Genomic DNA, 26,252 nt, shown 5'->3' on the forward strand with positions numbered 1-26,252 from the left:
CTCCCACCTCATCATTGTCCTACCCTCTCAGCATTTAGCTTTATCCTTCTAAAACTGCTCCATCCTTCAAGGGAGGTTCAGGATGGCTGACAAGAGGCAACCTGGCCGGCAAAATGAGGGGGAGGAGGTCCCAGCCTTTTTCAAGAACATGGGATCTGGAAGTCCCAAGCCCAGGCAAAAATTCTGTGGGATGTTCTGTCCAGTTGAAGGCTCTTCTGAAAATAAGACCATCAATTTTGGCTCTCTGTCAGCAGGAAAAGGCTCTGGGAAAATTATTAGTCAGCAGAAGGATGTGACCCCCTCTGATGGGAGGAAGATTGAGATCAAGTGTTCTTCTGGCAAGGAAGCCCTTCAGTACCTCAATGACAAGGTGGGTGATGTGTTGATGACTTCTATATGAAGTGGAGGAGGTGACTCCTTGGGGGGCCACCTGGGCAGCATGGGTAGGTTGGAAATGTATTTTATAGCAGTTAACCTTTTTGCCACACTCATGTGTTCCATGTAAAAGAATGACAATGTCCTTTGTGTATTTCTTGAGTCCATTTGGCAAGGATCAGGATTGTCAGTCTCATCATTCCATACAGCTAGACCTATCTGAAGAATGACTGTTCTTATAGCTGCATTGCCTTCTACATCATGTCACTTTATACCTGTACTGGTAATGCTAGCCACAGGGACCCCACCCTGTACAACTAGGATGACATGCAGTTTTGGCTGAAACAAGCTGTGCATTTTATAAACTGCAGAAAAGTATATTCAATACAAAATATAGTATAAGTATAATATAGTATAAGAATGTGAATATTTAAAATGAGTCAACAGTTGGAGTATGAGAGAACAATACAAGCAATGCCATATGTAAGTAAGGTTATCTATTGTCTGTTGCTTTTATTACTTTGCTTAAAGTTTAATTTTTGCAGACTCCAAGAATATAAGGAAAAAAAACAATAACCTTTCCCATTTTTGATACTGTAGGACCATCCCGCAAGCCCAAAAGTTTTAAGCCAGGCCTCCACAGAGGGGCTCCATGGAGTCCATGGAGCCCCTCTGTGGAGGCTTGGCTTAAAACTTTTGGGCTTGCGGGATGGTCCTACAGTATCAAAAATGGGAAAGGTTATTGTTTTTTTTCCTTACATTCTTCTCAGTTCTACAGTGCTCTGAGGAAGGGGATGCACCCCGAAACGTGTCACCTTGCCAGTATAGTGGGGTGTCATTTGAGCATGCGTAACCCGCACTATATGGCATATTCTGGTTTATGTGCCCTTACTTGTTGTACTTTTGTGAGTATCCATTTGAATTGATTTTACATCTTTCCAGTAAATTTTTGATAATGCACTAGGTGTTTGCGCCTTCCCCATTTGTTCTTTTTGTAGTTTTACACTGCAATTCATTTAGTATCTTTCCATCTGTTCTTGAAGAAAGTCTTAAATATTGCTTTTTTATTACCCGTAGCCCTTTTTTTTATAATTAAGTGACATCATCCTATGCATGCAGCTGAAATCTGAAATGAGGCTGTTTGTGCTTAGTTCTGCTTTTGGTACCTAAAGTGTCACTAAACCCATATCATAAAAAAATATCAATAAATATAGTATTGCATGCTGTTCATACTCACTCAGTCACTATGATGTTTGTTTTCTGTATTCTGCAAAAAAACTGGTTAATTCTGCTGTTCTCTATCCTCCCCTTCTGTTTATGTCCCCAATATTCAGCTAGGAATTTTGCAGCTGTTGAGGCAACTCTGCACATGCTCAGTTTTCAGTGAGTTTCTATTGTGAGCATTTCCTCCCTATCACATCTGAGCAGCCCATGTGATTACAGAGTCAGACATGTGGGTGTATACACAGTGGTAATGACAGCCCACTCCCTCCCTCCCCCTCCATGCCCAATAACCAGCTAAACACAATGAGGGCGGGATATTACATGTAGATTAATGGAGGCTTCACCTCCCTCTTATTCTAAGACACAGGCTGAGGTGGTGTGACACAGCCCTTGACTGGCAGAAATGTTATTGCCAAAAAATAATAAATATTTGATTTCAAATATATATGTGTATGACAATTTAAAACAGTTTATTGATATTAATTATTTATTTTTACTTGATATTAGAAAGGCTGTTTTTTTTTCTTTTTGGAACTGATCACAGCAGAGGACTAGAAGCTCCTCCTGCTTATGTTTCCCTGCAGACAGGCTGGGAAAGATCCGGGTCATGTGACAGCTGTATATTGAAGGTAAAAAAGGTACTTGTTTTTTATTTATTATTATTTTTATTAAAATAATGGCAGTGCCATAATCCACATATAGAAATAGAAGGGACAATGTAAATTAAACAGTGCATATTTAGTATTACTTTAAAGTAAAGTCTGTCACTAGCATGAGCATGTTGAGGATGGTTATCTTATTTTTATTACTATCTTAAAGTATTGCTGTTGATTTAAAAATCTGGTTCCCGGGCAGATGGCTTCTACACCCCAGAAGTCTCCTTGGCTTGTAGATTAATGTAACAAAAATTGATTTTGAAGCGCTACAACACTACTAAAAGGTGCAGCTATGACTTTATTCCAGTAAAATTCAGGGGGACAGTTGGATTATCCCCCTAACTTTTATTGAAAAAAAAAATCTTTTAGCAGTGATGTGGCATTTCAAATTCCATATTGTTACTAACATTAACAAAGCAGTCTTGGTTTCTCTTGAGTCCAATGTGTATCTTTATTTTTTACCTGTTGATCCTGCTGATATTTTTCAACTTCCTTTAAAGGGAAACTAAACCCTACTATCCTTAACAGCCAAGGAAACTGCCATCTTATTCTCTGTTTGATCTGCAGTTGCCATGGTACTGCCCATGTGATCATTTATGACACCAGCAATTTGATGGTTGAATGGTTTGGGTGGGAGCAAATGAGACAGTTATCATTCATGACATGCCTTAAATGTAACTGTTTTGATGAAAACGTTAAATCAATTGGTTTATTTCTTCTTTTAGAAGCTATATGGTTTCCAATGGCATTGTTCACATCAGTGTGGTCAGTTCCAGAAAAAAAAGTAGAACATGCTGCATTTTTCCTGCACTGAACTGTACTGAAACACAATAAATAGCATCAAAAATGCACTGAAACACATACATTATGACCTTGTGCAAGATAAAGAAAAATGGCACTGGACTGCATCAAAAATCCGTCAAAAACACGCAGCAGAAATGCATCCACAACACATCAGGACTGCGTTTCTGTGGTGTGAACTGGCCCTTAGACAAACCATTTAAACCTGACAGGGGTGCTTACAATGGTAAGATTTGAATAATTCATGTAAAACCTTTATACCGAAAGGAAAAAAAAACTGTTTTTATAAATGCTTAAAAAGTGTTAACTGGAGTAGGCTTTAAGGGAAACTAAACCCTCCTATCCTTTTCAGCCAAGGAAGCTTCCATCTTAGCCTCTGTTTGATCTGCAGCTGCCATGATGCTGCACATGTAATCAGGTATGACACCAGACATTTGATGGTTTGACAGTTTGGTTGAAGACACAATAAAAATTACAGTATTCCCAGCATGCCGGGAATATAACTTTTTTTTTTTTAACCGTTAAATTGATGGGTTAGTTCTGCTTAACTTTGTTAGTCACTTACAGTGCCTCGCGAAAGTATTCGGCCCCCTTGAACTTTGCGACCTTTTGCCACATTTCAGGCTTCAAACATAAAGATATAAAACTGTAATTTTTTGTGAAGAATCAACAACAAGTGGGACACAATCATGAAGTGGAACGAAATTTATTGGATATTTCAAACTTGAACTTGAAAAAACTGAAAAATTGGGCATGCAACATTATTCAGCCCCTTTACTTTCAGTGCAGCAAACTCTCTCCAGAAGTTCAGTGAGGATCTCTGAATGATCCAATGTTGACCCAAATGACTAATGATGATAAATAGAATCCACCTGTGTGTAATCAAGTCTCCGTATAAATGCACCTGCACTGTGATAGTCTCAGAGGTCCGTTTAAAGCACAGAGAGCATCATAAAGAACAAGGAACACACCAGGCAGGAACGAGATACTGTTGTGGAGAAGTTTAAAGCCGGATTTGGATACAAAAAGATTTCCCAAGCTTTAAACATCCCAAGGAGCACTGAGCAAGCGATAATATTGAAATGGAAGGAGTATCAGACCACTGCAAATCTGCGAAGACCTGGCCGTCCCTCTAAACTTTCAGCTCATACAAAGAGAAGACTGATCAGAGATGCAGCCAAGAGGCCCATGATCACTCTGCATGAACTGCAGAGATCTACAGCTGAGGTGAGAGACTCTGTCCATAGGACAACAATCAGTCGTATACTGCACAAATCTGGCCTTTATGAAAGAGTGGCAAAAAGAAAGCCATTTCTTAAAGATATCCATAAAAAGTGTCGTTTAAAGTTTGCCACAAGCCACCTGGGAGACACACCAAACATGTGGAAGAAGGTGCTCTGGTCAGATGAAACCAAAATCGAACTTTTTGGCAACAATGCAAAACGTTATGTTTGGCGTAAAAGCAACATAGCACATCACCCTGAACACACCATCCCCACTGTCAAACATGATGGTGGCAGTATCATGGTTTGGGCCTGCCTTTCTTCAGCAGGGACAGGGAAGATGGTTAAAATTGATGGGAAGATGGATGGAGCCAAATACAGGACCATTCTGGAAGAAAGCCTGATGGAGTCTGCAAAAGACCTGAGACTGGGACGGAGATTTGTCTTCCAACAAGACAATGATCCAAAATCTACAGCAAAATCTACAATGGAATGGTTCACAAATAAACATATCCAGTTGTTAGAATGTCCAAGTCAAAGTCCAGACCTGAATCCAATCGAGAATCTGTGGAAAGAAAGGAAAACTGCTGTTCACAAACGCTCTCCATCCAACTTCACTGAGCTCGAGCTGTTTTGCAAGGAGGAATGGGCAAAAATTTCAGTCTCTCCATGTGCAAAACTGATGGAGGCATACCCCAAGCGACTTACAGCTGTAATTGCAGCAAAAGGTGGCACTACAAAGTATTAACTTAAGGGGACCTGCCACCAGATGCAGTGGGCCACTTGCTACAGTTGCCTGCTGCCAGATGCAGTGAGTCACTTGCCACCTGTAGCCTGCCACCAGATGCAGTATGCCACTTTTCCCCCATAGCCTGCCACCAGATGCAGTGTGCCACTTGTCACCCATAGCCTGCCACCAGATGCAGTGTTCCACTTGCCACTCATAGCCTGCCACCAGATGCAGTGTCACTTGCCACCATAGTCTGCCACCAGATACAGTGTCACTTGCTACCCACAGCCTACCACCAGATGCAGTGTTACTTTCCACCTACAGCCTGCCACCAGATGCAGTGTCACTTGCCACCCATAGCCTGCCACCAGATGCAGTGTCACTTGCCACCTGCAGCCTGCTACCAGATGCAGTGTCACTTGCCACCCATAGCCTGCCACCAGTTGCAGTGTCACTTTCCGCCTGCATCCTGCCACCAGATGCAGCCTCACTTACCACCCATAGCCTGCCACCAGATGCAGTGTCACTTGCTACCTGTAGCCTTTTACCAGATGCAGTGTCACTTGCCATCCGCAGGTTGCCACCAGATGCAGTGTCACTTGCTACCCATAGCCTGCCACCAGATGCAGTGTCACTTGGTACCCATAGCCTGCCACCAGATGCAGTGTGACTTGCCACCCACAGCCTGCAACCAGCCCAACACACTGGTGCCCAGGGAAGGTGAATGCCCCTCCTGCTGCTGGCTGCCAATGTGGCTCCTCCCAGTGGCAGTGCATCCCAGGGGATGGGGAATCCCATGCTTTAGATCATGTTGGAGGCGGCCCAGAGAAAACAGAGGAGGTGGGTGGACGTCCGTGTTGGAGAACACTAGACACGGAGGAGGAGGAATTTAACTCCTCCGCTTTGAATGATGGGCAGGGAGTCGCAGCCTTGACTTCACTGGTTGCTAGATGCTAGGTGGCTCTAGCAACCAGTGGCCAGTAGAGTCTCAGGTGGAGGTGGAGGTGGAGGCGGAGCCAGCGCTATGGCAGGATTTGCTCCCTCTGTCAATTTCATTCCGGGTCACTGTATTGTCCCGGAATAAAGGTGCTCTGGAACTGGGACAGATCTGCTAAATGCGGGAATGTCCTGGGCAGTCAAGAAGACACACGGTGACCCTATTAGCCGGGCTTGGAAAAAATATATTGTTTCTGGTATTTACTGCTAGAAAATATACTGCGAAAACCTCAACATTTAGACCTAGCAGACAGTGGCAAATGTATGCTGTAGTGGGGGGGGGGGGGGCAAGAAGGGAAGCTGTGTGGGGAGTTTTCTTGCCACTACAAGCTGACGGGCATAGTGACAGCTGCATGACTACTCCTGTCAATTTAGCACTGTAAGTGGCAAACCAAATCAGGGGGGAGGAGAAAGTTGGGAGGAGGTGCAGGGTGTGCTCTCCCCCAGCACTCCTGAAAACAGGAATTAACATAGGAACTGTATAGGGTTTGCTTACCCGGCCGTCCCCTATCTCCTCCCTAGACTGCTCCTGTGCTGGCAGCAGAAAATGTGATTAGGGGCAGGTAAGCAAACCCTACAAAGTCACGATCTGACAGCCAATGGCTTTGCTAGTGCCAGGTACTAAGGGCATGTACCCCACTATTCCTGCGGGGTGCTCCAGGTTCCAGATGCCATGATCCCCCACCACTGTAGCAGCTAGCATCTTTTCCCACAAGCTGCCTGTCAAAAGTTGTAAAAGTTCTAGGAGGGGGGATTAAAAGGAGGATTTGTACTTGAAGAGGGGATCTGGAGGGGGGGCAGGGATTTGTGCTGGGGGGGGGGGTGATTTTGTGGTATTTGCACTGGCAGGAAGTGGATTTGGGTTGGGGAGGTTGGGTTTGTGCTGGGAGAGGGTATTGGGGGGGCGGGGGGCAATGCTAAGAGGGGAAGTTTAGGGGAGAGAGGATTTGTGCTGGGTGATATGAGGGGGGGGTGCTAATAAGAATGCTTCTTGGGGTGAAGATTTGTGCAAGTAGGGATGATTGGGGGAGAGGAATTATTGCTAGAATAGAGAGTGTGTGCTGGAAGGGGGGGGGGGGAAATTTGTGCTCAAAGAGGAAAATGGAGGGGTAGAGGATCTGTACTAGGAGGGAGGGTTTGGTGAAAAGGGTATGTAAACTGGGAGGGGGGTGTAGGAGTCAAATATTTGTACTGGGAGGGGGAATTTTTGTTTGGGGAAAAGTTTGGCTTGCAAAAGCTATTTATGATTAGGGGAGGGGGGCAGATTAGTGCTCTTTTTTTTTTCTTTGTGGGGGTGTGTGCGGGGGGAGGGGGCCTTAATGTACATTTTAAAAGTTTTTTTCTTTTTTTGTTTTGTAAATATGTAGCATAGTTGCCAACATTTAAAAAAAAAAAAAAAAGGATACCATTTTGTTGCTATACATCCAGCAACTCAGTGTAGGCAGAGAAGGAAATTGAATTAGGGGTGGTGCATTAATTTAAAATAGGCCTTATTCTACATGAGGCATATCAACCTGTTGTAAATTTTAATTTTAAAATACTGTATATACAGAAAAATGTATCATAATAAGGACAGAAACACAGCCAACAATACATTGCTTATTGCTAAAATTATTTATGTATTTGTTTGGCTAGCTACAAGTTGCAGCCTGTACAGTCTACTTAAAGTGTGGTAACCAAGCATGTAGAACATAGCATTTAACAGCGCTGGGGTCAGAAGTATAATGAATAACGTAGCTTAGCATAACATAACATAGCATAGCATAGTCAACGGTATAATGTACAACATAATGCATACAGAGTAGGGGTCAGGATTATACGTTCAACATAATGTTTACAGTGTAGGAATCAGGAATATAATGTACAACATAGTACATGAATTGCAGGAGTCAGGAGTATAATACATAACATTGCATATTCAGTGCAGAGGTTAGGAGTATAACACACAATAAAGCATATACACTACAGAGAACAGAAGTATAATGTACAGCATGGCGAATGCAGTGCAGGGGTCAACAGTATAACATACCACATAGCAATATACAGTGCAAGGGTCAGTGATTTAACATACAACATTGTGAGTGCAGTACAGGGGTTTAGTAGTATAATGTACAATGTGGTGTCTTGTAGGATTCAGCACGGTGTATAGTGCAGTGGTCAGTAACATAGTGTCCTTTATTGCTGGTCACTTGGGGAAAATATACCACATTTTATGATGTAATTAAGATTAGTAATAGACCCACCCCCCCCCCCACCTCTATTTCTAATTGGTTAGCCCCATTTAGCCTTCCCCCACAAAGTACCTTCAGCCCACAGTGTCTGTAGAGGTGCACAGTGTGGAAAGTTTGGGTGAACAACATCTCAGTTACTCTCCTTCTCAACAGCTTCACTGCTTCCTCTTCTGAGCAATGTGCCAAATTGCCATGGAGTGGGGGTATGATTTGCATATGAATGAACAGCCACATATTTGCATATGAATGAACAGTGCACAACGTAACAGGGCAAGGCTGCTGGGCAGAGGTAGTTAGATACAGAATCAACAAGCTTTATGCTGTGATCCCAGGACACGTCCCGGGACACAATCTTCACACCACTTTGTACATGTGTAGCACCCTCCTAGGTAAGTGCAAGAGAAAGTATCGTTTTGGATCCTTTCTGCTTGAAGCTCAGTTTGTCTGAAATGTTTCACACTGGTCCAATAGGGAGGCATATTGGACAGTGGGAGGAAACCTGACAAATGAGTGCACAGACATTTAGTACAGCCCTGGTGATTGGCAGAGGAGAGAGCCTCGGTGCATGCTGGGATACTGTATAAATGCCAAGCCTTAACTCTTTCCATACACATGGCAGTGGTTTCTAAGCAGTGTGACTGCTTCCACAAGTAATGTGGTGAGGCAAAGTGAGAGTTGTCCTCATCAACTGTAAATCTTTCCAGTTGGAGTATCCCACTATTCCAATCCAAGTTCTACAATAAATACCAAAAACCAACACCCCTGGACAGTTTATTGAGTGACGAGCCATTGGGAGTAAGGATGAATGCGTGAACTGTACCCTAAGTGACTATCTGCAGGTAATCAGAGGAGGCCCAACAAGTCATCACACAGCAAGCCCTACAGGAACAGTGCTATTTTTGGGGGCGCCATCTGGGATTTCCTTTGAGTTTCATCAGTGGTTGCTACTGGCAATGGCCCGAGTATTTGCCCAAGTAATGCTGTGTCTTCTCAAGTAAAGTGCTGGAGTGTCAACGGATAAAGTAATATCTACTCCACAGTGATCAGTGCAAGTGTGCTTCCAAGTTCTGGTCACAGCAGTGGTTGCTATCGGCAACGACCTGACATTTATCTAAGAAACACTGTGTTTTCTCAAGTGATGTGGTGGAGTGTCGATGGAGAAAGGATGTTCTGTATCATAATAGAAAATTGTGTCTGTGTTACAGTAATCTGTGCAAGTGTGCTTTCAAGGTTTGGTCAAGAAAGCAGTGAGCCGGGACGTGGGGATCGGCACGTCAGGGGTTGCGTCTGTACATGAGCTGTGGAAGAAAATGTCTGCCGGACAATTTCTAACAGCAGTGAGGGAGTTTGGTTGGCTTGTGAATGGAGCAGTGCAACTGAAGCTCAATTACAGACAGAAGAGGCAGATGTATGTGTGTTTGTGGCAGGGAACACAATCTGCATTGCAGTACCATTCGTGCAGGCTGGGCAGCATTATGGCAGCAGCAAAGAACTTACTGCACTGAGCAGGAGAGAGCGTGCCAAAGATATCTGCCTTGCAGGAGAAGCCACTACCAGAGAGTCAGCTAATCTGGGGCCGTGGGCGGAGTCGCCATCTTCGGGCCGCCTATCCGAGTGAAGGAAGGGAGCTGAGACGTCACTTCTGTCATCGGGTGTAGCATCGGAGCAGACACGTGCGTAGAGGAGCAAGATGCTGGATGCCGGAGCGCAGGGGCTATTCCACATGCTGGGGCAGAGCCTGCAGAGTGGACTGAATCGCACATTCTGACCCTGTTGGACACAGGGGCCAGATTGATGCCCAAGGGAAGACTGGCCTTGTGCAGCGGAGGGGACAAGGAGCATCTAGCAGATGCCTGAATGTGTCCATGCGGCTTGCGAGCGTGGGGTCAGTGTGGGCACTGCAGTGACATGCTGCTGAAGCTAGAGAGGAGTGATTGCCAGCTCAGAAGATTGTATGTGAAGTGGGAAGTAGAAACCACTTCACAACTGCTGACACCTATAGTGGCTATCCCTTTAGGGAGAGGACGGGGAGTGCTGAGAGTACTGCTGGGGCCGGGACTGGGACCAGTGATGCAAACCTGCACAACCATCTGCCAAAGCAGGGAGATCCACATCTCAGAGGTGCAATGCACACAAGTGGTCAGAGGTGAGCAGCAGTCGCAAAGTACATTGGTAGCAGTTACAGCAGCAAGCAGTCCGGCTCTTAAAGAGGCAGAGGGGAGTCAATGGGCCCAGATATTGAAGTCCTCCAGTTCGTTCAGTAAAGGGGAGGTAGGGATCATTGATGTGGGGTCCCTGGAAGAGGGAATCAATGAATGGGAATCAGAAGTAGAAGCTGAGTGGGACTGGAGAACTGAAGGAAATAAGAAGCCTTTCCAGTTCCAGTTCACTCAGTAAAGAGACAGAGGCAACAGTCTTTTGAATGTAGTGTGCAAGGAACTTGGGGTTCTATGAGGTCTATGCCACTAGGGTCCCAGATTTATCCGCACCTCGCACCTATGCCCGGGCTAGAGCACAGAATGATGCATACTCTCATCTGATCCAGAAATTGGAGACCTTTTACACCCCACCTGCGAGAGGAGACAGGCAAATCTCCCTGGGTTCTCACGTTTCCAACGCCTTGTCCAGAGGAAGGTGGCCATGGAATATGGATACGATTATCCATACTTCTCCCTGGGAGATAATGGAGGAAATCGAGTGCAAGAGAGGGGCCTAGTGTGAAGAAGCCTTTTGGGACTTCTTGTATGTTCCCAAGCCACATAGGAACCAGTCCAAGCCTCAATTTTGGGACACCTTGTCAATCAAGGCCAATTGGAATCTGGGGTGGTCCATCTACATTGACCGAGTGGAGGCCAACCACCCAAATGGAAAAGGCCAAGCCTGGGCCATCAGTATCCTGAATCCTGAAGGCAAGATCATTCGCACACCTCATCCTGACCACTACTACTGAGGTGTGCCGAGTTCTTGTTTCAGCTAGAAGTTTGATTTACAAAGGGGCTATCAAGCGCGAAGAATTCGTTTGTAGCTGCTGGAAAGTGTTACAAAGTGGCTAGCATGCCTGAGGAGTCTGTTTAATACTAAACTGCTGTTAGGGCTGGGAGCCCTTTTCCCAAATCCCCCTTCCCTTCTATCCTTGCAAAAGAAGATGGTGATCAGCAAAACTGCTACAGTTTCTTCACCTGGGAGAAGGAATTTTTGCTACACAAAGGACTTCTCCTGTTAAAGCCAGGGGCTGCTACCTGGAAGGGGTAAGCCCCTAGTTTACAGAGATATCCTGCTAAAGGACACTTTGTGAAGATCTTTTTTGGCCTTGGGCCACTACTGTTGCTAAAGAGGAGTACAAAGAAAGGACACTTTGCGAAGATAATTTGTTTAAAGGACACTTTGCGAAGATCCTTTGGGCCAGTGGGCCAAGGTAATTTGGTACAGAGAAAATTACACTTTGTCAAGATCCTTTTGGGTCAGTGGGCCCGAGTAATGTTGGGAAAAACTTTGTTTGAGTTGCTACCCTGTGAGAGATGGGTAGTGGCTCATTGCCTCTTCAGAGAGAGGGATGCCAGAGGTAAGGATCACTTTAATGAGTTCTTACAGACACCCACAAGTAGGGCAAGCTTTGCTCAGGCTCCAGCATTATTAGCCTGCCACCAGGAGAAGATGTGTTACAGTGTTACTCTGTGTTACATAGAGAAGGACACTGTGAACACCAGTTGGGTAAACTCTGCATTTCTTCATCCTATTTTGTGGGTCTGACTAGGATAGGAAAGAGTCAGTGCCCTGGTAACTGAGAGGGACTCTGCATATTGCTAGTCATATGGTTCCCAGATGGAACCAGTGCAGATGCGTTAGCCAGTTAGATTGGCAGGAGTTGTTCTGTTTTTGTCTAATACAGGTGCACAACAGAACAACGAGTCAAGCGTTCCCTTAGGGGGCCAGATGCATCGGAAATCTCTACAGGAATGTTAGAGTTAGAGATTCTGCAGGTGAGAAGGTCGCCTCTACGGAGAGGGCAGTCTCACAGTAAGAATGTAGGATGCATAAGTTGCTATGTGCTCATCCTTTCCTTTGCAGGCTTGTGGAGGATCTTCGAGCCTTGGAAAGGTCATTCACTGTCCATTTTGTGTATGTACTGTATGTAAATACGTTATTTGTAGCATAGTTACTTAGGATGCCTGGCCTTTACCTTTAGGGTTGCATATTGGATAGTGGGAGTAAACTTGAAAAATGAGTGCAGAGGCATTTAGTACAGCCCTGGTAATTGGCAGGGGAAAGTGCCTCAGGGCATGCTGGGATACTGTATAAATGGCAAGAACATGTGACACATGTGCTCGGGGTATTTCAGCTGGAGAGTGAAGTCCCGGAGGGGGCGGGACAGCTGCCTCCTCCTCTATAGAAGTTGCGATGCGGCCTCAGGTGGCCTGAGGGCCTTAAGAGCTAGAGAGGAACTGAACCCAGAGGTGCTGTAGAGCTAACTGGAAGGAAGACACTGGAAGGATCTGAATCTGCATACAGCGAGTACAGATCTGTGTCAAGGGGCCTGTTCTGAGGGGGGGGGGGGGCATCCCTGCAGCTAGAAGAGTCAGTGGACGGGTGTCAGTTAAGAGGATGCTAGAGAGTATCCTGAAGATAATGTTGTTCACCTAGTCTATTGCTGTAGAAAGAGCAAGGAGACTTTACCCTTCCAATACACATGGCAGTATGGTCTAAGCAGTGTGACTGCTTCCACAAGTAACCTGGTGAGGCCAAGTGAGAGTTGTCCTTATCAACTCTAAATAGTTCCAGTTGGAGTATCCCGCTATTCTCATCTCTCATCCAAGTTCCATAATAAATGCCAAAAACCAACACCCCTGGACTTTTTATTGAGTAACGAGCCATTGGGAGTAAGGATGAATGTGGGAACTGTACCCTAAGTGACTGTCTGCATGTAATCAGAGGAGGCCCAACCAGTGCTGTATCTTGGCCTAGGCCAACAAGGCCCAGGCCTAGGGCGGCACTTTGCAGGGTGGCAGCAAAAAAGCAGCACCCCGAAAGAAAATGTAAAAAAAACAGCCTTCTCCAGGCTCCTGCACGAAAAAGGTCCCCACCGGCTTGCGATACACTTTAAGTATAGTGCCAGTCTTAAGGGGTGAATTGAGCTGGAGGGCAGGGTCCAGGAGGCAAATCAGTCTGGCACCCCCATAAAGCGGTCACACTGCTACCTGTGGGTATAATACCGGTGAGGACATTCGGACAGACCGCATGGGCACTGATGAGGCTGAACTTATGGGAACTGATGAGGCTGCACTGATAGGCACTGATAGTCTGTGGTTGTGGTACAGATGACAAACCGGGGGTCATAAAACAGGAAGGGGTGTGGCCTTTACAGGAAGGGGTGGGTCATATTTAAATTAGGGGTTGCCCACGTTTACTCAGGCCTAGGGCAGCAGAAAACCTAAATACACCACTGGGCCCAACAAGTCATCGTACAACAAGCCCTACGGGGACAGTGCTACACATGATACTACTGACTCCTGCAATGCATTTAAAATGTTGTACAAAATATTTCACAACAGTTGGTAAGTATGATGTAGAATGATATGTGGTAATCTTTCCATGAACGTCTTTGTTGGGACACTTACTATAATGGAATTCAAACTGTTGTGATTAGTGAGTATCAAATTGGCCTGGGCTCTAATTGGCGACATTGAAAATGCACCCTAAGTTTAATTTTTATATTATTATTATGTAGTTTTATGAAGAAACACATGCTTTTTCTATAATGCAGTACTAAGCCAATTTTAACCGGTGGAAGTATCACCACAATAGATCTAAAAGTCATAAGAAGTTGTCTTATGAAAAAAATCACAGCTAAGGGCCAGTTCACACCACATGAAGTCCAGTGTAGTTTTTTCTGCATCAAAAACACATGAAAAGTAGGATATAACGTTTTCAATTGCATAGATCACACCCGTGCATTCAGTTCCAGAAAAAAAAGTAGAACATTCTGCATTTTTCCTGCACTGGACTGTACTGGAATGCAGTAAAACACATCAAAAACGCACCATAACAAATCAAAAGCGCATAAAAAATGCACCAGACCCCAGTAAGTTAAAAAAAAAAAAAACAGGAAAAAAGCATCTGTAATGCATCTGGAAATGCATCAAAAATGCACAAGAACTCTTCAAAAATGTGTTAAAAACGCGCAAGTAGAAACACATCCAAAACAGATCTGGTGTGCGTTTTTGTGGTGTGAATCAGCCCTAAAGGAGGTAAAAATTGGCCAGTGATACAAGAATTTGATGGAATCCTGTATGAGCTCCTTTTTATTGCAGCATATGTTGCAGCCATGATGCTTTGCAAAAAGTATCCACTCTTCCACATTTTGTGGCTTGTACCATAAAATATAATATAATACCATAAAAATAAAATATTATTCAAATATTATCTCCAAATTGTGGGTTGTTACGAGACCAGGAATGTAGGAGAAATCTTTCAATGGGGACACTAGTTCTGGTGACCCTGGTGACTACCAGGGATTCCCTCTCTTGGGAGGTATTTCCTCTCACTTCCTGTTTTGGCTATGGGACATTAAGCTAAAGTGGTTGTAAACCTCTGACATGAAATATAAACAATGCATATCCCTCTATAGTGTGTACTATTAATTAAGTACACACTATAGTGTATATAGTGTGTCTGAATTAAGAGCCCAAAGTGCCACTTTTACCAGCTGCTTCATTCCTCTGCTATCAGCATGAATCCCCTTCTGACAAGTTTTTCTGACACCAAGAGAAAAAAAGTAACAGAAGAAGGGACCTCCAGCTGATTGACAGCCTCCGCTCTGTTCATGTGTGCTGTGTGAAGGGGAGTGTGTCCCTTCTCTCCAATCAGCTGTCAGAGCTCTCCTCAATGAGCTCTACAGAGTGGAACTTCAGCTCTCTGCTTCCTTTTTTCTGACAGCTCAGACAAGCTTTAAAATTTAGCACTTTGAATAGATGTTGTAAAGAGGAAATGGCTGCAGATTAACAGGTACAACTGCTGAAGGAGGATTTGTTTTATCTCTGTGTATCACGTGAGCTCAGTCACTTCACTGGGTATTTGTAACGGTTTACAACCACTTTAACCACTTGCTGATCGTGCTATAGCCTAAAGACGACTACACCGCGGTTATCCAGTTCTGGGAGGGCATCAATAGACATCCATCTGACACAGCTGATGACCGATCGGGGTAAAGAGTCAATCATAGTGGCCCTTTAACATGTGATCAGCTGTGTCCAATCACAGCTGATCACATGTAAATAGACTTGCCGGTTATCTGCATTTTTTTCCTCCCAGGCTGTATCTGTGGGAGGAAAGGAAAGCCGGTAACCGGCAAGCCTGTCAGCCATTATCATTGCAGCCTATCAGTGCCCATCAGTAAAGCCTATCAGTGCCTCCTTATCAGTGCCCATCAGTGCTGCCTATCAGTGCAGCCTCATCAGGGCCTTCTCATCAGTGCCTCCTTGTCAGTGCCCATCAGTGCGGCCTATCAGTGCAGCCTCATCAGTGCTGCCTATCAGTGCCACCTATCAGTGCCCATCAGTGCCTCCTAGCAGGGCAGCCTCATTAGTGACCATCAGTGCAGCCTATAAATGCCACCTCATCAGTGCCACCTATCAGTACTTTTTAGTGCAGCCTCATCAACGCAAATCAGTGAAGAAGAAAAATTACTTATTTGCAAAATCTTATAACAAAAACTAAGAAAAAGGTCTAGCAAAAAATTAAAAACCCCCCAAAACAAAGCTCTACTTGTTTGTGTGAAAAATAATGATAAAAATTTCATACATGTACAGTGTTGCATGACTATGCAATTGTCATTCAAAGTGCGACAGCGCTGGAAACTGAAAATTTGCCTGGTCAGGAAGAGGGTAAATGTGCCGGAAGGCAAGTGGTTAAGGTAAATCTCCCCAGTGGGACACAGATGGCACAAATTGATATGATAGGGGTTGTAACCCTCCCTTACTCTATCTATAATCAAAAAAAGTTTTTTTTAGTTTATGCTTTTGCATTTACCAGAGCAAGTGCACCATATCCCAAATACTGGTTTTCAAATTTTGTTTCATATAAAAAAAATTTTATATTTGCATTTAGATTATATTCTGTCCTCTGAAGGCATACAGTATAAAGGCAATGATTTCTAGAAAGAAAAAAAAAAAACTGAATTATTAAAATTTGGTTAAAATGATAAAATTGGGATACATTTTTCTTGTGTGGTAAGAAATACCAAGTAATTTAGGTATTTATTGTAGGACTAATATTAAATGCTAATGGTTTGAAGGAAAGAAAATTGTTTGATTCCCCCATCAACACAGTCAGCGTTGATGGGGGAATTCATCCCTCTGCGCTAATGTGTCCTGGCAGTGGGAGCCTTCCCTACCGGCATAATATAATGATCACTACTGATAGCTATGTCCGCCAGCGGTGATCAGGCAAAAAAAAAAAAAACCTGACAGGCTGGTTGTACTGTGGTTGATTGATAGATGGCTCAGTGGTTCCTGCTGAACAGGACGAATTTCTTTCTATCTATGGCCAGCTTTAGCCACACTATATGCTCCACTCCCCAAACTGAAGAGCATTTGTAGTCCTGTCTCATCAAACCCCCCAATTGTTGAGTGCCCACAACCTCCCTTACAAATGACTGCCTGCAAGTTCTCCAGGACTAATTACAGCTTGTACCTATCCCTTTAAACTGCCCCTTTTCTCTGCTCATGTAAGCAAGTTCAGGGGACATTGTTAACTAGGTGATAGCAGCAGAAACACAATCTACAATAAGGATTTATGGTGTGAATACACGATTAGAATATCGCCCGATCATTCGACCACCGACTTTTGAAAAAGTATTTGTCGGTCGAAAACGTTGCCAACATACACGGTCCGAATATTGCCCGACTGTTGCCCGCCGACCATCGAAACAGTGTTCTTCGGTCCTCATGCGTGATGAGGTTATACAGATTTAAACTGAACGACCTCAACACCAACGTATAGAATATCGTTCATTTGCAAACGAGACGACAGAATTTTTCGGGTTTTTCAAACGGTATTTTTCGTTCACAATATCGATATCGCTCATTGATGGCTGGGCATTAACGAGTAGAATATCGGCCGATATTTCGTCCGATTCTCTTATCGTGTATTCCAGCCATTACTCTCTCCACTCCAGTGAAAGCTTAAACCACATGTACCACTCTATTGCCCTCCATATCAAATTTGTAAATGTGATAACAGATCTCAGATGAGATGACAACTTTACCTTCTTCCTGCCATTGCCTAATATGGGCCTGGTAGTCTTTTTATTTTTGCAACATTCTTCCAGTATTCTGAGGAAGGAAGGTTCAGATGTAAAAAAAAACAATGTTTGTATCAGTGCATGACATGGCCATCATTGTCTATGAATTTATAAGGTGAAATAATGCGTTTTAGTTTGGAACTAAAGGAGCCCTTTAGGTCCTCCTGATCCCTAACAAGCAGAAAGTCAACAGGAAAACCTAAATTCTTACCTAACCAGAATGCTTTGTTTCTTCATTCCTTTCTTTCTTTTTTGTTTTACTCCCTTACTTTTTGCTTAAATATTGATAGTTTATTTTTTGAAGATAGATAGCACAGCATAAAGCAGGCACCTTAAGAGCCGGTTCACACTTCTGCGTGTGCCGGGTTCGCATGTCATGTCGGAGCGCACTGCTCCGACATGACATGCGATCAGCTGTGCGGTGCGAGTTTAGCCATACAGTTTGTATGGCTAAATTCGCACCGCACCCGCAGCAAAGACGCACAGGAGGCATTTTTGCTGCCGCATCAGGATCGGATCGCACAGCGGTTCACACTTGTGCGATCCGATCCTGTGCGAACTGCACGATCGCACTGCGATATGCGATCAAACTGGGGGTGTCGTTAAGATTACATTGACACCCCCAGCGGATCGCATATGGCAGTGTGAACTGCCGGGGGTGCGTGTGCGATGCGGGAACAGGCTGCGAATTCGCAGCCTTCCCGCATCGCAATAGTGTGAACCGAGCCTTAGGCTCCGTTCACATGTAGGCGTTTTTGGGCGTTTTTGGAGCATTTTTCTGCTCACTGATCAGCTCTCAAAACGCCCAACAAGACAAATCCCATTCATTGCAATGACCCCTGTTCACATCTGAGCGTTTTGACGCCCTAAGGAAAACGCCCAACGCTCAAAAATGTACTTGAGCTTCTTTTTGGGCAGATCACAGGCGTTTTGTCCCATAGACCTCAATGTAAAGTGATATTTGGCGTTTCACAGGCGTTTTACAAGCGTTTAGTTGCTCCTGATCAGCTCAAACAGCACAACTCTCCACCCAGCTCTCCACCCAGCTCTCCACCCAGGTCTCCACCCCCTTGGCATGCCTCTGCTGTGAGCACATTTTCCTGAAACACGGAGAACAGCAGTTAGGCAGTTTAGGTGACCAGACCCTGCCATACTAAGATGACCGTAGCCTGCTGCCATACCAGGGTGACCGTAATGTAGTTTAGGTGAACTGACTCTGCTATGCCAGGCTGACCAAACTCTTCCATGCCAAGGTGACCGTAACGAAGTTTAGGTGAACTGACTCTGCTATGCCAGGCTGACCAAACTCTTCCATGCCAAGGTGACCGTAACGAAGTTTAGGTGAACTGACTCTGCTATGCCAGGCTGACCAAACTCTTCCATGCCAAGGTGACCGTAACGAAGTTTAGGTGAACTGACTCTGCTATGCCAGGGTGACCAAACTCTTCCATGCCAAGGTGACCGTAACGAAGTTTAGGTGAACTGACTCTACTATGCCAGGGTGACCAAACTCTTCCATGCCAAGGTGACCGTAATGTAGTTTAGGGTAAATTGACTCTGCTATGCCAAGGTGACCGTAATGTAGATATATATATGGAATCAAAAAACACCATTTTGAAGCCCTAAAACCCAATAAATGCCCCTAAAAAGTGCCTAGGGTTCTGGATCATGCCCCAGGGACTATGAATCAGGCAAAAAAAAGTTCTTAAAAATTGTCGTTTTTGATAGAGAGCCAATTATTGAAAAAAAAAAAATAAATAAATAAATAAATAAAAAAAAAAAGATTTCTTTGGATTTAGTTTTAATTTTAGTGTCTGGGGGGTCTAAAAAGTGTACCTGTGAAGTTTCAGCTCTGTAGCATGTCCAGAACCATAAAAAAAAAGATCATGCAGAAGAGGAGGTCCCTGGGAGGTCCAATGCAGAGGAGGAGGTCCCTGGGAGGTTCCTTTGCAAATGTTGTAAAAAAAACACTCTGCTTTTTCATTGGTCACCAAAAACACCTGTTAAAAACGCCCAAAAAAACGCCTGTAAAACGCTTGCAAACGCTTGCAAAAATGCCTATAAAAACGCCTGAAAAACGATAAACGAACGCCTGAAAAACGCCAACGCCTACATGTGAACGGAGCCTTAGGACTGAATTATAATTTGTAGCTTTATGTATAACCCATTCCTCCCAACTTTTTTGAGATGGGAACGAGGGACACCTATTAGCAAAAGTATGCAGGCATTGGACACACCCCTGCCACGCCCCCTTAAAGGAGAAGTATTTAAAAAAATATAGTTAAACCCAAAAGTGCTTTTTTTCTTTTACCACTACTGTTCCTTTATATTGGCTTTTGAAATTTACAAATGCAGCAATTTAGAAATTGGAGGAAAGGTTTAGCACTGGGAAACAGTTTTTGAAAGATAAAAAGTGAATTTTATATACAACTATATAAATCAGACCAAAATGAGGGACAAATGAGGAGGAAAGAGGGACAGAGGGACTTTGTTCCAAATCAGGAACAGTCTCTTGAAATCAGGGACAGTTGGGAACTATGATAACCTAAAGATACAAATAGCAAATAAGCATTTATTATTACTAACTACCAGTGGCGGCCGGTGCGTTGGGAGCGCAGGGGCGCCGCCCCCCTATCCATGCGTCCAGCCCCCTAATCTACATGCGGGGCGCCGGACGCATGGAGTTCAATGGGTTTTTTTTTTTTTTCCTCTGAAGCACGTGATTAGAGCCAGAGGCTCTAATTGGCTTCAGAAAAGGGTGGACCCGGGGCGTAGAGCAGTGCGCCCTGAGCCCACCCATTGTGTGACAATAGTGAATGAATATTCGCTATTGTCACATGGATCCTCCTCGTGGACAATCAGGAAGCGGGTCCTGAGACCAGTTTCCTGATTGGCCCAAAGGCGAACTTTTGGCATTGGCCAAGCAGGAGGAGAAGGACTTGGGAGAAGCCGCCGCTGCATTGGGTAAGTGCACCGGTCTCTCTGAACGCTGTGGTCACTCTACATTGAAGGAGGCACGCTGTGGTCACTCTGCATTGAAGGGGGCACGCTGTGGTCACTCTGCATTGAAGGGGGCACGCTGTGGTCACTCTACATTGATGGGGGGCACACTGTGGTCACGCTGCATTGAAAGGGGCATGCTGTGGTCACTCTACATTGAAGGGGGCATGCTGTGGTCACTCTGCATTGAAGGGGGCATGCTGTGGTCACTCTACATTGATGGGGGCATGCTGTGGTCACTCTGCATTGAAGGGGGCACGCTGTGGTCACTCTACATTGAAGGGGGCACGCTGTGGTCACTCTACATTAAAGGGGGCACGCTGTGGTCACTCTACATTAAAGGGGGCACGCTGTGGCCACTCTACATTGAAGGGGGTATGCTGTGGTCACTCTACATTGAAGGGGGTACGCTGTGGTCACTTTATATTAAAGGGGGCATGCTGTGGTCGCTCTACATTGAAGGGGGCATGCTGTGGTCACTCTACATTAAAGGGGGCACGCTGTGGTCACTCTACATTGATGGGGGCACGCTGTGGTCACTTTACATTGAAGGGGGCAGGCTGTGGTTACTCTACATTGAAGGGGGCACGCTGTGGTCACTCTACATTGAAGGGGGCACTCTGTGGTCACTCTACATTGATGGGGGCATGCTGTAGTCACTCTGCATTGAAGGGGGCACACTGTGGTCACTCTGCATTGATGGGGGCACGCTGTGGTCACTCTACATTGATGGGGGCACGCGGTGTTCACTCTACATTGAAGGGGGCACACTGTGGTCACTCTACATTAATGGGGGCATGCTGTGGTCACTCTACATTGAAGGGGCACGCTGTGGTCACTCTACATTGAAGGAGGCATGCTGTGGTCACTCTGCATTGAAGGGGGCACACTGTGGTCACTCTGCATTGAAGGGGGCATGCTGTGATCACTCTACATTGATGGGGGCATGCTGTGGTCACTCTGCATTGAAGGGGGCACACTGTGGTCACTCTACATTGAAGGGGGCACGCTGTGGTCACTCTACATTGAAGGGGGCATGCTGTGGTCACTCTGAATTGAAGGGGGCACGCTGTGGTCACTCTACATTTAGGGGGGCATGCTGTGGTCACTCTGCATTGAAGGGGGCACACTGTGGTCACTCTACATTGAAGGGGGCACGCTGTGGTCACTCTACATTGAAGGGGGCATGCTGTGGTCACTCTGCATTGAAGGGGGCACGCTGTGGTCACTCTACATTTAAGGGGGCATGCTGTGGTCACTCTGCATTGAAGGGGGCAAGCTGTGGTCACTCTACATTGAAGGGGGCTCGCTGTGGTCACTTTATATTAAAGGGGGCACGCTGTGGTCGCTCTAAATTGAAGGGGTAATGCTGTGGTCACTCTACATTAAAGGGGGCACGCTGTGGTCACTCTACATTGATGGGGGCATGCTGCGGTCACTCTACATTGAAGGGGGCATGCTGTGGTCACTCTGCATTAATGGGGGCATGCTGTGGTCACTCTACATTGAAGGGGGCACACTGTGGTCACTCTACATTGAAGGGGGCATGCTGTGGTCACTCTACATTGAAGGGGGCATGCTGTGGTCACTCTGCATTAATGGGGGCATGCTGTGGTCACTCTACATTGAAGGGGCACGCTGTGATCACTCTACATTGAAGGGGGCACGCTGTGGTCACTCTACATTGAAGGGGGCACACTCAGGTCACTCTACATTGAAGGGGGCATGCTGTGGTCACTCTGCATTGATGGGGGCACGCTGTGGTCACTCTACATTGAAGGGGGCACACTGTGGTCACTCTACATTAATGGGGACACGCTGTGGTCACTCTACATTTAAGGGGGCACGCTGTGGTCACTCTACATTGATGGGGGCATGCTGTGGTCACTCTGCATTGATTGGGGCACGCTGTGGTCACTCTACATTGAAGGGGCACGCTGTGATCACTCTACATTGAAGGGGGCACGCTGTGGTCACTCTACATTGAAGGGGGCACACTGAGGTCACTCTACATTGAAGGGGGCATGCTGTGGTCACTCTGCATTGATGGGGGCACGCTGTGGTCACTCTACATTGAAGGGGGCACACTGTGGTCACTCTACATTAATGGGGACACGCTGTGGTCACTCTACATTTAAGGGGGCACGCTGTGGTCACTCTACATTGATGGGGGCATGCTGTGGTCACTCTGCATTGATTGGGGCATGCTGTGGTCACTCTACATTGAAGGGGCACGCTGTGGTTATTCTGCATTGAAGGGGGCACGCTGTGGTCACTCTACATTGATGGGGCACGCTGTGGTCACTCTGCATTGAAGGTGGCACGCTGTGGTCACTCTTCATTGAAGGGGGCACGCTGTGGTCACTCTACATTAAAGGGGGCACGCTGTGGTCACTCTACATTAAAGGGGGCATGCTGTGGCCACTCTACATTGAAGGGGGTATGCTGTGGTCACTCTACATTGAAGGGGGTACGCTGTGGTCACTCTACATTGAAGGGGGCACGCTGTGGTCACTCTACATTGAAGGGGGCACGCTGGTCACTCTGCATTGAAGGGGGCATGCTGTGGTCACTCTGCATTGATGGGGGCATGCTGTGGTCACTCTGCATTGAAGGGGGCACACTGTGGTCACTCTGCATTGATGGGGGCACGCTGTGGTCACTCTACATTGATGGGGGCACGCTGTAGTCACTCTACATTGAAGGGGGCACACTGTGGTCACTCTACATTGATGGGGGCACGCTGTGGTCACTCTACATTGAAGGGGCACGCTGTGGTCACTCTACATTGAAGGGGGCACGCTGTGGTCACTCTACATTGAAGGGGGCACGCTGTGGTCACTCTACATTGATGGGGGCATGCTGTGGTCACTCTACATTGATGGGGGCACGCTGTGGTCACTCTACATTGATGGGGGCACGCTGTGGTTACTCTATATCGAAGGGGGCACGCTGTGGTCACTCTACATTGAAGGGGCACGCTGTGGTCACTGTGCATTGAAGGTGGCACGCTGTGGTCACTCTTCATTGAAGGGGGCACGCTGTGGTCACTCTACATTAAAGGGGGCACGCTGTGGTCACTCTACATTAAAGGGGGCACGCTGTGGCCACTCTACATTGAAGGGGGTACGCTGTGGTCACTCTACATTGAAGGGGGTACGCTGTGGTCACTCTACATTGAAGGGGGCACGCTGTGGTCACTCTACATTGAAGGGGGCACGCTGGTCACTCTGCATTGAAGGGGGCATGCTGTGGTCACTCTGCATTGATAGGGGCATGCTGTGGTCACTCTACATTGAAGGGGGCATGCTGTGGTCACTCTACATTGAAGGGGGCATGCTGTGGTCACTCTACATTGATGGGGGCATTCTGTGGTCACTCTGCATTGAAGGGGGCACACTGTGGTCACTCTGCATTGATGGGGGCACGCTGTGGTCACTCTACATTGATGGGGGCATGCTGTGGTCACTCTACATTGAAGGGGGCACACTGTGGTCACTGTACATTGATGGGGGCACGCTGTGGTCACTCTACATTGAAGGGGCACGCTGTGGTCACTCTACATTGAAGGAGGCACGCTGTGGTCACTCTACATTGAAGGGGGCACGCTGTAGTCACTCTACATTGAAGGGGGCACGCTGTGGTCACTCTACATTGATGGGGGCATGCTGTGGTCACTCTACATTGATGGGGGCACGCTGTGGTCACTCTACATTGATGGGGGCACGCTGTGGCTACTCTACATTGAAGGGGGCACGCTGTGGTCACTCTATATCGAAGGGGGCACGCTGTGGTCACTCTACATTGAAGGGGGCATGATTTGGTCACTCTGCATTGAAGGGGACACACTATACTTTGATTACTGAAGGCCCGTTTCACACTTTTGCGACCTCAAAGTCATGCAATATTTTGCCACGTTTTTTGCCGCAAAGCAATGCCTATTAAATTTTTCTGTTTGCGCCCCCCAACAATTTTGAGCACCAGCCGCCACTGCTAACTACACTATTTCTGCCATTCAAAGTCTAATTGGTTACTATGAGTTATTGTATCCCTACATCCCATTAAAAAAACTATCTACCTTGCCTTTGGGATAAGTTGTTTAGCTGCATTTGCAGAATTTAAAGCAGATCCTGACAATCAGGAGTACTGCAAGGCTTTGAATTTATACATGATCATATACATATTCCACTGTGATGGTAAAGGAAATCAATATCTTCTTTTATGTTTTAACTATGTTTTTGTATGGCACATTTCCACATCTTTGTGGTCTTTTATATAACCCTGATATTCTAAAATGGAATTCTACGCAAACATAAATAATAAGTGGAAATACATAAATGTAAATTTTTCTTTACCTGCCACAGGAGTATAATTCTTGTGTTTCATATACCTCTGGTGCCTCCATTATCTCTTTATAGCTTCCCACTATTCATCTACATCCTGATCACTGGACTATAAATAAGAATCATAATCCTGATGATTCATTGTACAGTAAGAAGGCAGGTCACAGAGGAATCTGTAAAGGTGAAACTGTAAAGACAATATTTATGTGCATTTTAAATAAACTAAGAAATAAATACTGTGTATATCTAGATAGATAGATAGATAGATAGATAGATAGATAGATAGATAGATAGATAGATAGATAGATAGATAGATAGATAGATAGATAGATAGATAGATAGATAGATAGATAGATAGATAGATAGATAGATAGATAGATAGATAGATAGATAGAGTATATACTGCTAAAAAAAAATTAAAGGAACACTTTGAAAACACATCAGATCTCAGTGGGGAAAAATTTCACGCTGGATATCTATACTGATATGGACTGGGTAATGTGTTAGGAACAAAAGGATGCCACATAGTTTGATGGAAATAAAAATGATAAGCCTACAGAGGGCTGAATTCAAAGACACCCCAAAAATCAAAGTGAAAAAATGATGCAGCAGGCTAGTCCATTTTTCTAAAATTTCATTGTAGCAACTCAAAATGGTATTCATTAGTTTGTATGGCCCCCACATGCTTGTATGCATGCCTGACAGTAACAATGAGACCACAGATGGTGTCCTGGGATATTTTCTCCCAGATCTTGACCAGGGCATGACTGAGCTCCTGAACAGACTGAGGTGCAACCTGGCGGCGCTAGATGGACGAAACATAATGTTCTAGAAGTGTTCTATTGGATTTAGGTCAGGCGAGCACAGGGGCCATTCAATGGTGTCAATTCCCTCATCCTCCAGTAACTGGATGCATACTCTTGCCACATGAGGCCGGGCATTGTCATGCACCAGAAGGAACCCAGGACCCAGTGCTCCAGCGTAGGGTCTGACAATGAGTCCAAGGATTTCATCCTAATACCTAATAGCAGTCAGGTTGTGATTGTCTAGCCTGTGTGTCCCTCCATGGATATGTCTCCCTAGACCATCACTGACCCACCACCAAACTGGTCATTCTGAATGATGTTACAAGCAGCATAACGTTCTCCACTGCTTCTCCAGGCCCTTTCACGTTAGTCACATGTGCTCAGGGTGAACCTGTTCTCATCTGTGAAAAGCACAGGGCCCCAGTGGCGGACCTGCCAATTCTGGTGTTTAATGGCAAATGCCAATCGAGCTCCAATGTGCTGGGCAGTGAGCACAGGGCCTGCTAGAGGACACCAGGCCCTCAGGTCACCCTCATGAAGTATGTTTCTGATTGTTTGGTCAGAGACAT

At 45.6% G+C, this 26,252-nt stretch overlaps 1 protein-coding gene across 1 annotated transcript in view; it reads left to right on the plus strand.

The window, feature by feature from the left end:
* The window catches only part of DPYSL2 (dihydropyrimidinase like 2), a 170,758-nt gene that overhangs the window by 156 nt on the left and 144,350 nt on the right, over window positions 1-26,252 (plus strand). Inside the window, exon 1 of the mRNA XM_082254134.1 lies at window positions 1-370. This exon is cut by the window's left edge and continues 156 nt beyond it. Coding sequence (XP_082110260.1) covers window positions 83-370 — 288 coding nt within the window. The 5' untranslated portion in view covers window positions 1-82. The remainder of the gene's footprint in view (window positions 371-26,252) is intronic.

This window comes from Pelophylax lessonae (genome assembly GCF_965119305.1).
Source record: "Pelophylax lessonae genome assembly, chromosome: 4".
In the NCBI taxonomy this organism is placed as follows: domain Eukaryota; kingdom Metazoa; phylum Chordata; class Amphibia; order Anura; family Ranidae; genus Pelophylax; species Pelophylax lessonae.